This window comes from Dermochelys coriacea, chromosome 20, assembly GCF_009764565.3.
Source record: "Dermochelys coriacea isolate rDerCor1 chromosome 20, rDerCor1.pri.v4, whole genome shotgun sequence".
NCBI classification, from domain to species: domain Eukaryota; kingdom Metazoa; phylum Chordata; order Testudines; family Dermochelyidae; genus Dermochelys; species Dermochelys coriacea.
Genome location: NC_050087.2, coordinates 7810984 through 7827068, shown reverse-complemented (window position 1 = coordinate 7827068; position 16085 = coordinate 7810984). Strand labels below are relative to the sequence as shown.

The 16085-nt window shown below is 47.6% G+C and overlaps 1 protein-coding gene across 15 annotated transcripts; it reads right to left on the bottom strand.

Moving 5' to 3' along the window:
• Positions 1-5658: 5658 nt before the first annotated feature.
• On the bottom strand, positions 5659-16060 carry HNRNPA1 (heterogeneous nuclear ribonucleoprotein A1). 15 transcript variants are annotated; one of them, XR_005289660.2, is made up of 12 exons: positions 15390-16057; positions 14549-14665; positions 13745-13891; positions 12374-12584; positions 12127-12219; positions 11937-12032; positions 11507-11578; positions 11025-11141; positions 10482-10607; positions 9620-9682; positions 6071-6145; positions 5659-5778 (listed from the first exon to the last, which is right to left on the bottom strand). XR_005289660.2 is itself a non-coding variant. In XM_043506744.1 (11 exons), exons 1-10 carry the CDS (start codon positions 15149-15151, stop codon positions 9627-9629), a joined length of 1260 nt encoding a protein of 419 aa, XP_043362679.1. In that variant the 5' UTR covers positions 15152-15166; the 3' UTR covers positions 5659-6145; positions 9620-9626. The 15 variants fall into 15 exon arrangements, 10 of the variants coding, with proteins under 10 accessions (XP_043362679.1, XP_038234032.1, XP_038234031.1 ...); XR_006278373.1 differs by lacking the exon at positions 15390-16057 and adding an exon at positions 15023-15166 and having other exon boundaries at positions 9620-9778; XR_006278374.1 differs by lacking the exon at positions 15390-16057 and adding an exon at positions 15023-15166.
• Between the last annotated feature and the right edge of the window lie 25 nt (positions 16061-16085).

Here is a 16085-nt window from a genome sequence, read left to right as displayed (position 1 = left end):
GCACCTTCATTGGTGGGGAGTCTGTATACAGCCCAGGGCTTGGACGAGGGACGCTGACCCACTTCCCAGCGCTGTAACTCCATGGGCGCAGGTTGCTCCTCCTGGCTCACTCTGGGTCATGGCTCTGCAGAGATGCCTGCTCAGCCTCCCCGCAGCGCGCCTGGCCTCAGTGGGCTGGCAGCACAGACCAGTGCCAAGCGGAGCTGCGCTGCATTGTTCACACACATGGAAACTGGATCGAAGCTTTGAAAAGTGAGACTTGTGGCAGTGTTGCTGGGCAGGCCATGTGGTGTGGACAGGGAGTGGGGCAGGGCGTGGGGAGACCACGTGGGACAGTGTGGACAAGGAGTGGGGGCGTGCACGGGGCAGTATGAACAGGCTGTGGGGTGGGGCAACTTTCAGGGTCAGGATCTCTGCTCCCCCCTTTCTAAGTCACTTGTCCTTGCACCATTTCTGGCTGATCCCATTCCCACTGGGGGTATTTGGGCCCATTCCTGGGCTCTGCTTTTTGCAAATATAAATCTCCAAGATGTGTTGAGCTCATAAAGCAAAGTGTGTGTGTGTGTGGGGGGGAATGATCTGACTGTGCCCTGCTTGGGCCTCCCCATAAGACACTGCAGAGCCCCCTGTCCACCCATCTGTCCCTGATCCACGGGGATCTCAGACACTTTGCTGCCCAGCCCTGGCTGTTGGGCTTTGGTTCTGGGTGTATAATTAACGATGATCACAATTACTGATGGCACCAGAATGGGTGTGTGCACATTGTGTGGTGTCCATTGGGTGGAATGGGTGGGTGTTGTCCGTATTCTGTGGTTACATATAGTGCGTTGTGTATGTTGCATGTTGTGTTGTATGTACATTGTGTGTACATTGTGCAGGGGGGTGCATTCTGTGGTGCGGTGTTGTACGATAAGTGTGTTGTTTGCCCACATTGTATGATGTGGTGTTTGTGTGGTGTGGTTATGAGGTGTGTGTGTTGTGTGGGATACAGAATGGAGGGAAACTGGCTTGGCAGCAAGACTGCGGAGAAAGATCTGGGAGTTGTGGTGGATCACAACCTCAACAGGAGTCAGGAATGCGCTGTTGTTGCAAAAAAAAGCAAATGCAGTTTTGGGTTGCATTAACAGAGGCAGAGCACGCAAGGCTCGGGAGGTGATAATACCGTGCTACTCGGCCCTGGTGAGGCCTCAGCTGGAGTACTGTGTCCAATTCTTGTCACTAAGGTATAGACAGGATGTGGAGAAACTGGAAAGGATCCAGAGTTGAGCAACAAAGATGATCAAAGGGATCGAATGCCAGCCATATGGGCAAAGGCTGAAGGAACTCTTTAGTTTGAAAAGAGATTAAGGGGGAGGGGACATGATAACGGTCTTCAAATACTTGAAAGGCTGCCATAATAAAAATGGAGAAATTTTTCTCTCTCTTGCCACAGAAGGCAGGACAAGAGGCAATGGACTCAAACTACAGCATAGCAGATTTAGATTGAATCTCAGGAAAAACTTCCGAACTGTGTGAGCAGGATAATGGAACAGACACCCCGGGAAGTCATGATGTCTCCTTCACAGGGTTTTGAAAAGAGGCTGGATAGCCATCTGTCCTGGATGGTTAGACACAAGTCCTGCGTCTTGGCAGGGGGTTAGACTAGATGTTCCTTGCGGCCCTTCTGATGGGTCGGGGGCTGTGTGGGACAGAATGTGGAGGTGATTGCCCAGCAAGGGATGTTTCAAGCCCAGTACAGTCCTGTGGGCAGAGGCCCTTGCTGTTTCCGATCTTGTACTCCGAGCATCCGGTGCTCCCTTCCCACTGAGGGAGTGTTACACACTCACACTCCGGTCACAGACCAGCTGATGCACCACAGGAAGTGGTGCAACAGCTTGCTCCACTACCAGGCCAGGCCTGGAGGCGGGCCCAGCTGAGCCCTGTGCAGCAGCTGCCCTTGCCACTCATGGTGCAGTTGATTCAAATGCCAATTGTTCATTCATTGGGATGAAGGCTCCAGGGCTGCACATTGACCCACACCCAGTTGAGGAGCAGGACTCATCACCGCAGCTGAATAGAGCAGATTCCTCCGCTGGCATCACAGAGCAAGAGATTAGGAAAACATTTACTGCAGCCCTTGCTGAAAGAGGGGCTGTAAGCATGGCTTTGTGGAGTCTTTTCTTACAGAACGAGCACAGGCTGCTGCTCGGCCTAGTCACCAACATATTTAGTCAGTAACATGTGACAATCAAAGATTTTCAGAAGCTTGACCCTTAGTCTCTCTAAATTTGGGATGTTTAAAATCACTCCATGTCTGTCTGAGAAGCCAGTGACGGTGCATGGGACTGGAGAGCAGCTGTGATATTACTCAGACTCTACTGAAACCGCACAGAACCTTTGAGAAGAGAGACTGACCATGTAGGCTGGAATGACATGCATGTTATAGGTTTCTATCCCCTCCTCCACTTGGCCCAGCCAGCTCATCCCACCCGCTGCTGTCCCACTTTTTGCCCCACCCTTCACCTACACCTCTGCCTCACTCCCCTCCTGATACAGACAAGTTTTAGGGCTGTGGTTCTCAACCGTGGGGACACTTCTCCCTGGAAGACCTTTGTGTACCCCAAGGGCTTACATCAACTCATCTAGATATTTGTTTAGTTTTACAACAGGCTACATAAAAAGCACTAGCGAAATCAGAACAGACTAAAATTTTATACCGTGACTTGTTTATACTGCTCTGAATACCATGCAGTGAAATACAAGTACAATATTAATATTTCAATTGATTTTATAAATTATATGGTAAAATGAGAAAGGAAGCAATTTCTCATTAATAGTGAGCTGGGACAGGTGTTAACCAGTAGACAAGCTCTTCTCTTCGCATCTCCCATGTTAGTGAGTCCACCTCTTAACTCCCCTTGCTTCTCTGACTACATCCAACACGCTCTCTGGGGTTCCAATCACATCCTAGAATCTCTCCAAACCCACAGCCACTCAAAGCTCTCACAGAGTCATAGAACTGGAAGGGACCTCGAGAGGTCGTCTAGTCCTGTCCCCTGCACTCAAGGCAGGACTAAGTATTATCTAGACCATCCCTGACAGGTGTTTGTCTAACCTGCTTTTAAAAATCCCCAATGATGGAGATTCCTCCACATCCCTAGGCAATTTATTCCAGTGCTTCACCACCCTGACAGGAAGTTTTTCCTAATGTCCAACCTAAACCTCCCTTGCTGCAATTTAAGCCCATGGCTTCTTGTCCTATCCTCGGAGGTTAAAAACAGTATTTTTTTCTCCCTCCTCCTTGTAACAACCTTTTACATACTTGAAAACTGTTATGTCCCCTCTCAGTCTTCTCTTCTCCAGACTAAACAAACCCAATTTTTTTCAATCCTCCCCCATAGGTCATGTTTCCTAGACCTTTAAACATCTTTGTTGCTCTTCTCTGGACTTTCTCCAATTTGTCCACATCTTTCCTGAAATGTGGCACCAAGAACTGGACACAACATTCCAGTTGAGACTGTATCAGTGTGGAGTAGAGCGGAAGAATTACTTCTCGTGTCTTGTTTACAATACATCCCAGCTAATACATCCCAGAATGTTTGCTTTTTTTGCAAAAGCGTTACACTCTTGACTCATATTTAGCTTGTGATCCAGCATGATCCACAGATCCCTTTCCACAGTACTCCTTTCTAGGCAGTCAGTAGCTCACGAAAGCTTATGCTCTAATAAATTTGTTAGTCTCTAAGGTGCCACAAGTACTCCTTTTCTTTTTGCGAATACAGACTAACACGGCTGCTACTCTGAAACCTGTCAAAATTTCCCATTTTGTATGTGTGCAACTGATTGTTCCTTCCTAAGTGGAGTACTTTGCATTTGCCCTCATTGAATTTCATCCCTATTTACTTCAGACCATTGCTCCAGATCCTCTTGAATTTTAATCCTACCCTCGAAAGCACTTGCAACCCTTCCCGGCTTGGTATCGTCCGCAAACTTTGAAAGTGTACTCTCTGTGCCATTATCTAAATCATCGAAGATATTGAATGAAACCAGCTCAGAACTGATTCTCTGAGGGATTATGCTCGTTATGCCCTTCTGGCAAGAATGTGAACCATCGACAACTACGTGCTGGGAATGATTAAGTAATGGTCTCAAGTTGCAGCGAGCAAGGTTTAGGTTGGATATTAGGAAAAAACCTTTTCATGAGGAGGGTGGTGAAACACTGGAATGGGTTACCTAGGGAGGTGGTTGAATGTCCTTCTTTAGAAGTTTTTAAGGTCAGGCTTGACAAAACCCTGTCTGGGATGATTTAGTTGGGGATTGGTCCTGCTTTGAGCAGGGGGCTGGACTAGATGACCTCTTGAGACCCCTTCCAACCCTGATAGCCTATGATTTTCCAACCAGTTATGCACCACCTTATACTAGGTCCATCTAGGTTGTATTTTCCTAGTTTATGTCATGCGAGAGAGTACCAAAAGCCTTACTAAAGTCAAGATATACCACATCTGCCATGTCCCCCCTATCTACAAGGCTTGTTACTCTGTCAAAGGTAACATGACCTCTTCCAAGCCTAAGCTGAGAACCAATGCCCCCACCCCCATCGACACTGACTGTGCTCTTCTCAATATCTTGTCTTCCCTTGGCTTTTGTGACAGTCCTCTCCTGCTTCTCCTCCTACCTCTCTAATCACTCCTTCAGAAAGTTTGGAGGATTCTCCTCATCCCCCTCAGCTTTCTATGGGGGTTCCTAAGGCAGCATTCTTGGTGCTCCTCTCTTCCTGCTCCACACAATCTCATCCACAAGTACCACCTCCATGTGGATGATTCGCAGACCTACCTCTCTACACCAGATGCGTCTTCTGTCCAAACTAAGATGTCCAAGATCTCATGGGTATCCCGCAGGGCCTAAAGTTAGCATGAGCAAGACAGACCTCCCTGTCACCCAAGCCCATAACCTGGGTATCATCTTCACCTCAGCCCTGTCTACAGCCTCACATCCTGCTGATTCTTGCTGTGCAAGAGAACTTTCCTCTCTATTCACACAGCAAAATTCATATTTTGCACCTCAATTACTGCAACATCCTTTTATGAGGCCTTGATGAATGCAATCTCAGCCTGCTCACATTCATTCAAAATGCTGCTATAAAAGTCATTATCGTAGCTTGCTGCTTTGACCGTATCTCACCTCTGCATCCTTCCACTAACTCCCCATTTTCTCTCACAAACAAACAAACTACTTGCCTTCACTTCCATGGCCACTCACAGCCTACCTCTCTGGCCATCATCTCATTCAATATGGAGATGGCAGTTCCTACCTCTGACTGCCTAATGATGGCAGCCTTTCATCACCCATATGTCAATTTCAGCCAAGCCATGCTTCCTCCATCCCCCCATGCTGCCCATCCTGCTTGGGAGGGGCACCTCAGTCTTTCCCTTGTTTACAAAATCTTGACAGTAGCGAAGCAGCTACTGTGCTAAATCCATTGTCTCATGTTGACCAGTACTGCCTCATTGCTTCCTCTTTTCTGTATTGACCTTGTCTCGTTTCATACTTAGAAAGTAAGCTTGTTGGGGCAGGGATGGTTTTTGTTGTGCACCTGTACAATACTTTGCACAATGGAATACTAACTCAAGGAGGCTTGGGGTGCTACTGCAATACAATAAAACTTTCAGCCACACTAGCTTTATTGTAAAAAAAAAAATAAAAATCTTTATTTAAAAAGATGTGTTCAAATACGAACGAGTGACCATAGCTACACAGCAGCTCTGCGACTCTCCACGGAGACATCAACTGGGCTTCCGGCTAGATAAGAGAAAGTATTGCAAGGAAGTGAGAGAGCACATGAGTAGAGGGCAGACATTACCACAAGTCAGTTGGGATCACTAGTTGGTCTGCTTCTTGCGTGGGCTTTTAAATTGCTCCACATTAGACAAAGCATCCCTTATTCTTGTTTGAGGGTTGAAATCTACCCCAGGCCCAACAAAGGCAGTTTTCCCAACAAAGCATACTAGAGCCATGAAAAGAAGATACCAGGCATTAACAGCAGTCATAAACAGAGTGGCCTACAATGAGAAACCCCTACAACAGTTCTCACCTTTTAAAGCAGCCACTGCAGATGTACATGGAGTCCTCTAGTTTAGAGGGCAGGCTTAGCACTGGGCATTTCCTCCTACAAAAGTGAAGGCACACATTAGATTCTCCAGCATAGCTGCTTTCCAGGACATTTAAAAGCTACCCTGCATGACCACCCCATTGCAATTTAAAGAATTAACTGCTGGCCAATTTGAGTGCCCTCTGAAAGGCACAGACAGCGCACTAAGGCAGTTTACAGCACCTGGACTGCAGTGCTAAGCAAGTGGGTAAACATTAAGCAGCTCCAATAATAATGGCAATAGAATGAGAGGCAGTGACTTGAGAATGAATGTGCCAAAATAGGTGGGCGAGCATTACTTTCAGGCCAGTGACCGAGTAATTTAAAGTCACTATATTCCAGCCATCTGGTGCTTGCGCTTACAGCACTGGGCGAGTTTAATAAAAGCAGCCCATCTTGTAGATTTCAAGACAGCTAGCCTGACTACTTGGGTTCATTACACAAAGCTTTAGCAAAGTACTCGACAAATTAATTTCAGGCAAAACCATATGGACATAAGTAAAATCTGTTCTTACCTACAAGCACAGTAATAAAACCTTGCCTTCTGGATCTGACTGCTAGTCCTAAGAGCAAGGATCTTTACTCTTGTCTGCCTCCTTCGATGGTCACTGATACTCCACTCCCTCCTAGAGTGCAGAGCCTGCACCTGGCTTATCTGTGTACACTGGACTCCACACACAAGTGTCTACTCTCTCTCAGCTGTAGAAGTGTCTGAACTCGAAGCCATTCGTGCTATGCTTGCTAGCAGCTCCTAGTAGCTCAACATCTGCATGTCTCCTGGATCTTTAAGCTACTTAGTTCTTGGCTCTTGGAGTGCCTTCCTCTGTTGTGGTATGCTACCATGTCCTCAACGTTATCAAGCCATGCCAAGAGTATACTCCATGAATCCTGAGGTCTCGTCTCCCTCTATAAGTTTAGGATCCACCTGCTATTGCAAACTCAGCCACATAAAACCCAATGGAACTAAAACTTTTTTTTTTTGCATGCCACATTAATACACTTCATAATCATTCAACTGAAAAGATCTGTTAGAAATATGCCAACACGATTTAGACAGAGACCTGCTTCAAACTGTTACCATTGGGGCTAAGTTGCTTTTTATCAAAGGATTGAGATCACCAGTGAATGCCTTCTGATTTGAAATACCAGTAGAAGAATTGAGAGCTCTGCAATGACTCCCATGTTCTGCAATGCAGCAAACAGAAGGAAACTAAAGCTAAGCTTTTAGGCAGCTGGAGGAAGCAGCAGCACATCTACAGTTTGCGTTAGAGGGCAACTGCAAAACGTAGATTTTATACTCATTTACATCAGAAAGCTCAGGTCTTCACTGCGTTGGAAGCTTAGAACGGAAGGGGGTGCCAGTTCAGTTTTTATCCCAACTACTTCAGCAGTTGAAATTTAAACCTTTAAACACAGGCAGTAAGATTTTAATGTTCCTCAAATTACACGGCTGGGGAAGCTTGTTCATCCACCTCATCTCCAGCCCTCTTGTACACATGCCAGCAAAGAACTGATATTCCTAATGAGGAGCAGAAGAAGCTTGTTTACATTTTGGGGCTATCCCCTAAGGTCAGTTCTTCCTCTGCAGTTCCCCGTTAAAACAGGCTGAGGCACAGTTAGTTACCAACCAGTTTAAAAACAAAAAAGGGAGATTCAGTTACAGCAGTTGGATGGCTATGTTTATACACAGGTTTAAAACTGCAAAGGAATCACTGCATCAGTCAGAAAATGCCTCAGATATCAAGAGGCTACCATTCAGACAACTTCTGCAGAACCCACTCAGGGCTTAGAAGAGACACAGATTAGAGTTTGATTTCAGCAGTCTGAGAAACTGCAACTGTTTCTTAAAGCTGGAAGCTGTATTTGAGAATTAACCCCTTTGCTGAACACTTGGGTTAAAGAAAAATGCAATGCAACTTCTCAGCATGAGGCCCAAGCTGATCCACCTATGGTCATGATGCCACTGTCTAGCTGGTGGAAACATTTAACATAGGCATCTGAGCTAGATAGCTTTGCGAGAAACAAAAGTGCAGCTTGCTTTCAAAGTAACCCTGGATGCACTCAGCTTTCCTTTATCATTACACAGGTAAGATTTCACGGCCACTAGACTGGCCTCCATTAGTATCTCCTGCTGCTTGCTGTGAATTCGAGGTGTGCTTCTCAGCAGAACTAGGACCCCCACCCCCGCACCCTCCTCACTGCTAGAGCTGGGTTTTAGAATTGCTCTTCCTTTTCCAAAAATAGGAAAGGAATTTTAATTCCCACCTCTGTCAGCCATTAAGGTTTGGTTAACTGGACAGAAGATCCATACCAATGAGAGTTAACGCCCCTAACTTTGTGAGATAACCCAGGGACAGTTTTACGGGAAGTTTTGGCTGGCAGGGACTGGTCCATTACACTTCAATTTACAGCCTTAGCTACTCCACATCAACTGACTTTTGTTCTTGTATAGAGCAGGATTCTGATGTACTTTATTCAGGCAAGTTAATCTTGTTTGGTGAGAAAGGGTTTACATGGGTATATACACCATGCAAGGAATTCACCCCTTTTGGTTGCTATAAGACAGTCTCTGGACCCATCTACACTAGCAGACTTTGCAGCTGTAATTCACCAACAGCTGCATCTGCGGCAGCTGGAGCACAGGATGCCCAAGTTCTGTCTACAAGGGTTACACAGAGGTAGCACACCTAAATCTACAGATTCCATTGGTGGTTACAGCTGTGAAGTGTGCTGATGCACACATCCTCTGGCATTAGTATTCAGGACCCAGCTCAGGATGCCTGACATGGCCCACAAATGACTGTTCCTGCCCAGTGACACTGCAGTGGACTATTGCTGAGCTATACCTGGTCTAGTTACATGCAGGTACTGCTGCATTCATATAGCTAGGATGGCATTCAATTGACTTATATCAGACTAACTTACACAGCACATTTAAAAAAAGACACATTTATTCAGCGTCATGATCAGTCTATTACAATTAGCAATCAACAGCATGGGTGCGGAAAAAAATAAAATAAATTCTACATAAAAACCCTTATTGGAATGCTTTGCACTTTCCACAGAACAGAAACTAAAATAACCTGTTATACAATTAGTCACAAATACAGTCCTTATGTTTGCAAAGGAGAGTTTGTCTAACACATGTCTTCATGTAGCAGCTACACCCTGCCACAACTGTGTTTGGCTGAGTTCACAACTGTTGTAACCTGTAGCTTCCCTGTCCCTTCTCTGGCTCTCCTCTCCTGCTAAGCTTTGTTTCCTGTTGAATAATATGGAATAAAGTTGTTAATCTAAACACATTGAGACTCAAGGCTACAATCCAATAGCAAGTTCGTTCCCACAGATAGCTGATCGGAATATTAGCTTAAACATCCACATTTTACTGAAATTAAGTCTTTTTACTGTGTACTTGCTCAGCTACATTAGTTACTATTACTGATTCACTAGCATGATACGTTTAACTGAGAAGTGCAACGTCCAAATGCTTACCTGGTAGTTAAAACCGTCTCCCACCGCCATAACTACCGCCACTACTGGAGCCACCGTAGCCACCTGAGAGAGCAATTGGAGACGGCGTTATAGCAGTGGTTTTCAAACTTTTGTTCTGATGACCCCTTTCAGATAGCAAGCCTCCAAGTGCGACCCCCCCTATAAATTAATATATATTATATATTTAACACCATTATAAATGCTGGAGGCAAAGCAGGGTTTGGGGTGGAGGCTGACAGTTTGTGACATAATAATCTCGTGACCCCGAGGGGTCTCGACCCCCCATTTTGAGAACCCCTGTTTTATAGCAAACACAAAGACTGAGGGTTTGGCAAACCTGACTGTAAGGTAGGGCAGTGGATTAGATTCAGGTAAGCCACAATTGCAAAGGACTGCATTTGACCCGAATTATATGTTTGAGTGTCTGTAATATAAGCATATTCTGAAGCATAAGTTTGTTCCTGTTGGATATTCATGTTGTAATACTCAGCTAGAATTACATTTGATTTATTACGATTATAGCAAGTTAAGTCTGTGTGAGGTTAAATGGACAAGGATATTTTCATGTCAGGAGGAAAGCTTTTTAACTGTGGGCTAGGGACTGTTCCTGTGGTTAAAGCTAGATAATTGTAGGCCCTCTTGGGAACCTGCAAGTGGGAGGGCAGAAGCATGCCCGCTGCTAAAGGGCCTCCCCCTGCCTAAGGGGAGGATCCACAAAATCCGGGATCTCAATTAATTGCAGGAGACAACTAGGCAGGTAGATTTTAAGCTTGTACCACAAGTGTGGCATCGTGATATTGGCTTAGGCTTCTCTCACGCCTATTCCCCTTTACAAGGACGGACCCCTCATTCTGAGACTCACCACCACTGCTGTATGGACCAGAGCTCCTGCCTCCGAAGTTCCCTCCTTTCATAGGGCCAAAGTTTGAAGATTGGTTGTTGTAACTGCCAAAGTCATTGTAGTTTCCACCACCTCCAAAGCTGCTTCCTAAGGAGTGGAACAAGCAATGGGAAGGCTGTGATTTGTAATGCCTTTCTCAGCAACAATACACTTTGCAGGGCATCCGACTACAAGGCCGTTTTTGCAGCTTGGTTTTGAGAACTCAAAGGCAACCTCAGGAGTGAGGACATTCTCTTACCTCTGCAACATGGCAGGGGAGGGAAAGAGGTGGCCCAAGGCTGGAGATGACACAGAACAGAATTTTGGGTAACAGGAGGTGCAACATACCATGTGATAATGGGGAGGTTCAGTTAGCGTAGGAAATTATGCCCCATGTCAGTCTACTAGTAATGAAGGCTTTTGTCATGAAACTGTAGCAGAGCAGAAAGAACTGGCGTTGCTGTCTGAAAGCCAAATAGTCCACTTCTGGGTAAGGTCCCCTAGTGACATCGGGGGGATACTTACCTCCACTGCCACTGCCAAAGCCACCACCTCCGTTGTTATAGCCGTCATAGTTGCCACTGCCACCATAGCCTCTGCTTCCTCCAGAGTAGCTAGGGCCACCGCCGCCGCCACCATAACCTACAAAATAAAAACACAAGACTGCTGAATTCCAGCATTTCACAACCCACAGTTCACTGATGGAATTAGAAACTCCCCAAAGAACTGATCACAGTATGCACTTTGGTAAATCAATATACTTGTATAGAAAATTTGTGACCAATCAGCGTGACGTGGTTAACGCAATAATTATTCTATCTGGATGGATCCAGTTGGCTCCATGCTGTAGTCAGTTTGTATCAACCATCCGCCAGGCCAAGGGATTGTAGTTTAGTCACTTTCCTTCCTCATGTCACCAGTGCTTCTTCATGGGCGTAGCACCTTTGAGCCTGGAAACAAGGCAACCTGGCCGCTGACATGTCAGTAAAGTTTTGCTTTGGCCTTACCCTCATTGCTAAATCCATTATAGCCGTCTCCACTGCCTCCATAGCCACCACCGCGGCTGCCACCAAACCCACCTGAAAAGAACAAACCTTTGTGTTCAGTCTATCCGGGAAGGGAAACTGTCAGGTGATGGCGCCCAGGGCACACGGTTTTGTAAGCCAGTTTTACAGAATGAAGCAGCTGTATAAATTGATGGAGACTGTTGCAAGGAATCAGGGATTCCAAGCTCTGCCTGAATGAGCCCTTGTACTGTGTTAGAACACAAGAGCCAAGAAAGGAGAATTGCACTTAGTCCAACGTCCAAATCAACAAGTAAAATCAATAGTCAGAACTGCAGCAGCATGTGTGTTAACCTATGGGCTAAAACTTTAGTTTTGTTAGCCTGACAGTATTCTTTTAATTTTAGTCAGAATGACCCCTCAAGTCACTTACCACGACCACTAAAGTTGCTGCCACGGTTAAAGTTGTCATTTCCACCAAATCCACCTCCACGGCCGCCACCACTGAAGTTCCCAGAGCCACTGCGACCTAGAAGAGAGAGTAGTGTTTGTGAATGGCACAGCTAATCATCAAGAGTCCATTTGGATTAATTTCAAACTGATTTATAGAAACTGGGACTCACCTCTTTGGCTGGATGAAGCGCTGGCCATTTCTTGCTTTGACAGTGCTTTCCTCACTTCGCAGTTGTGGCCGTTCACAGTGTGATACTTCTGAACTGAAAGGGAAGAATCAGACATTACTAGGTTGTCATTAACTGTTACACCCACAATTGTGTCCTGAATTTAAGCCAAGGACAATTCCCCTTCAAATACTATAGATTCTTCACTGGTTTGCAGAGCTTCGTGTAATAGACTTGCTGGGATACTTACTAACAATCTTGTCCACAGAGTCGTGGTCATCAAAGGTGACGAACGCAAAGCCTCTCTTCTTGCCACTGCCACGGTCTGTCATGATCTCAATTACTTCGATTTTGCCATACTGTTCAAAGTAGTCTCTTAGGTGGTGCTCCTCTGTGTCTTCCTTAATCCCACCAACAAAGATTTTCTTCACTGTAAGGTGAGCTCCAGGCCTCTGCGAGTCCTACGCAGGATAGAATAGGGCAATATGAAGTATTATCTGAGATGTACGAATTTAGGACTCCACAAACACTTGTCTGAACTGCAAGGCTCCCATAGCTCAAACAAAGAAAGCCAATACTCAAAATTGTGGTAATTGTACACTATGAATGTGAACAGAAGTTAAAGGCTAGTGTACAGCTGAAATTGTGTCCCCCTTCATAATCAATTGTAGTCAGTGACTAATGGCATGGTTCTGCTTTAAGAACTTCAGTACTATCTATGCCAAAATTGGACAAACATTTTGGCTCGAGGGCCACATCTGGGTATGGAAATTGTTTGGTGGGCCATGAATGCTCAAGAAATTGGGGCTGGGGTGCAGGAGGGGGTGCGGGCTCTGGGGCGGGGCCAGAAATGAGAAGTTCAGTGTGGGAGGGGGCTCTGGGCTGGGGGGGGGGTGAGGGCTCCAGCTGGAAGTGTGGGCTCCAGGGTGGGGCATGCAGGAGGGTGCTCTAGGCTGGGATTGAGAGGTTCAGAGGGGGATCAGGGCTGGGGGATTGGGGCATGGGAGGGACTCAGGGGTGCAGGCTCCGGGCGGCCCTTATCTCAAGCAGCTCCATGTCTCCACTCCCGCTTATTTGTTGAGGCACAGCAGCCCTGCCCTGCAGCTCCCATTGGCCAGTTTGCAATCAACAGGAGCTGCAGGGACAGCACAGAGCCCCCTGGCTGCTCCTACACATAGAAGCTGGAGGGGGGCCATGCCACTGCTTCCAAGAGCTGCGGCACTCGTGCACCCGCACACCGAAAGGCCCCGGGCCTCGATTCCCAGCTGGAGCTTGAGGGCCACATTAAATCAGCCCACCCCAATCTATGCCATCGACTAATGTCCTTTGGGGGGGCAGGAGGGGGATGTTCTGGCTGGCACCAGTGCATTGGCAGTTACAGAACTCCCCCTACATTAATCACACTGGCTGTGTGTGGGGAGTGGCTGCTCCCCCAACCCATGAAGAGGACAGGAGCTATTCTTCTCAGTTTAAACCCTTGATTATAGCCACACCATACTCACAATAACCTCATCCTACTCTCTACACAATCACACAGGACCATTTAACACTATCACCAGTGCGTGAACAGCCAATTTAAGGCTACAGAAACATAACGATTAGACTAAACATTAATTCATACCTCTCTGGATACAGCCCTCTTTGGTTCAACAACCCTGCCATCAACTTTGTGTGGTCTCGCATTCATGGCAGCGTCAACTTCTTCTACTGTAGAGTATGTAACAAACCCAAAGCCCCTGGAGCGCTTGGTATTTGGATCTCTCATTACCTAGAAATGACATCTCTATTGGTGACCGAAGTAGATAATGTGAAATAAGCAAAGTGGCATACAGATGAGAACAAAGGAACATCTAAGGTTATTATCTAGCACTGGTTTTGTTCTACAAGTTACTGAAAACCTCTGACTGCCAGAAGCTGGGACTGGATGACAGAAGGGATTATTTGATAATTGCCCTATTTTGTTAATTCTCTCTAAACTAGCATTTGACATCAGCCACTGTTGGAAGACAGGATACTGGGCTAGAGGGACCACTGTTCTGACACAATATGGCCATCCTTATGTACAGTGAACCCTTCAGAGCAACACTAGGTATGCAACTAGACCAATTCCATACTATTTCCACTATCTAAGAATAGTGATTTAAGGACTCTTAACTGATAAGTAAAAACAAAATTGTTCATTTCTCCCCATTGCATCAAAAACCAGTAATGCCACAGAATGAGATTGCTTCACCCATTTCTGAGTTTTAATATCAAATACATATAACTTTATTTGCTCCCTTCCTATTCCCCGCAAGGAAACGTTTTTTTTACTCTGTTTGACAAGAAGTATTTTGGAAGGCTGCTCCGTTACTGAAACACAGCTGCCCTGCCCAAGAAAAGTCCTAGAGCGCTTCAGCTATGGCGCTGGGACCAGGACACTCACCACGCAATCAGTGAGTGTGCCCCATTGCTCGAAGTGGCCACGGAGGCTCTCATCTGTTGTCTCGAAGCTCAGGCCACCGATGAAGAGCTTGCGCAGCTGCTCGGGTTCCTTAGGGGACTAGAGAGGAAGAACAAGCCATGAGAAGGGAACAAGATAAACAGCCTCCTGGAGCTAACACTACCCGTTCTCTCCCACCCAAGGGAGCACTGATCTAGGGTAGGGGAGCAGGAATTCCCTTCCCCACAAGGGGATCAGAATAGCCTGGCAGTGGGGGGGGAAAGCCACCCCCATTATACAATAGCTTCCAGGCTAACGACAGCTCCGGCCCCTCAGGCTGCTGACCACAGAGAAAAAGGGGGCCAGCCTCCCCGTGTACCGATCACCGGCCCTAACCCCCCCACGAGGCCTTGCATCCTGCACAGCCCAGGCGCCTAGCGCGGGAGAAGGGCGAGCCGAGCAGACACGCACGCGCACACGATGTCCGCCACGCGCCGCTCGGCCGGCCGCCATAGCTCCGATCTGGCTCTGCACAAAGACGGGCGCAGGCGCGAGGGCTCGGAGCGCGGGAGGGCCAACACCCAGAGACTGGTCTCCGCCACGCATGCGCGAAAGGGCCACCCACAGGGGCGAAAGGAGGGCCGCGCACGCGCGAAAGGTGGGGGCCCCCCCGCCCTCGGGAGCGAACGCGCAGCATGCGGACCGCCGCGGGCGCAAGCAGGGGCCTCGCAGGTTAGACCGAAGCCTAAGAGGCCCCGAAAGCAGAAAGGAGCCACCGGAGCAGCAGGGCCAGGGGAGGGCCGCGTGTAGAAGATGGCGGCCGGAGTCCTGGGGCCTGGCTCACCTCGGACTTGGACATGGCGGCGGGTGGGGGGGTGCGGGCCTCCGTCTCAGACTGCTGCGCGCGCGATGCTTCCTCCGTGAGGCGCTGATACAGAAAGGGCTGAATGACGAGTGCGTCGCCGCCTCACTCCACCGCCCCCTCTTCGGGCTCCGCCCGCCGCGCGCTCCCATTGGATGGAGGTGGTCGGGTCACGCCCCCTCTCATTCGATTGGATAGCCACGAACGACAGACACATCTCATTGGTGGTGGAAATCCTTGACCTACCCTACTGCGGCAGTCTACTGGCTAAGGCAGCCTAAGCCCCGCCCATTACGTATCTCATTGCGAGTCCATGCCTTTCCCCCCATCTGTCTTTCCCGCTCCATTCTCGAGAGACTGCATCTCACCTCTGATTGGTTCGCTGATGGACAATCACAGTCTAAACTGCCCAATGTTTGGCCGTTGCTGCCAAGCATTGATTTTGACTGGCGGGCTGTCTTGTCAATCATTCGATGAGGCGAGGGTGTCGATTACTGTGGGGAGAAGAATTAAATGACTTGTTTTGTGTCACTGGCACTAGACCGCGAGCATTAGCCCTGTGAAACAGATCGGACGTAGGCTTCTGCCTGGCAGCGTCACGGAAAAGGGAATAAAGACGCACCAGCCAGAAACTGCACATCTGCGCATGCGCTGAGATAAACCCAAGGACGCTCCCAT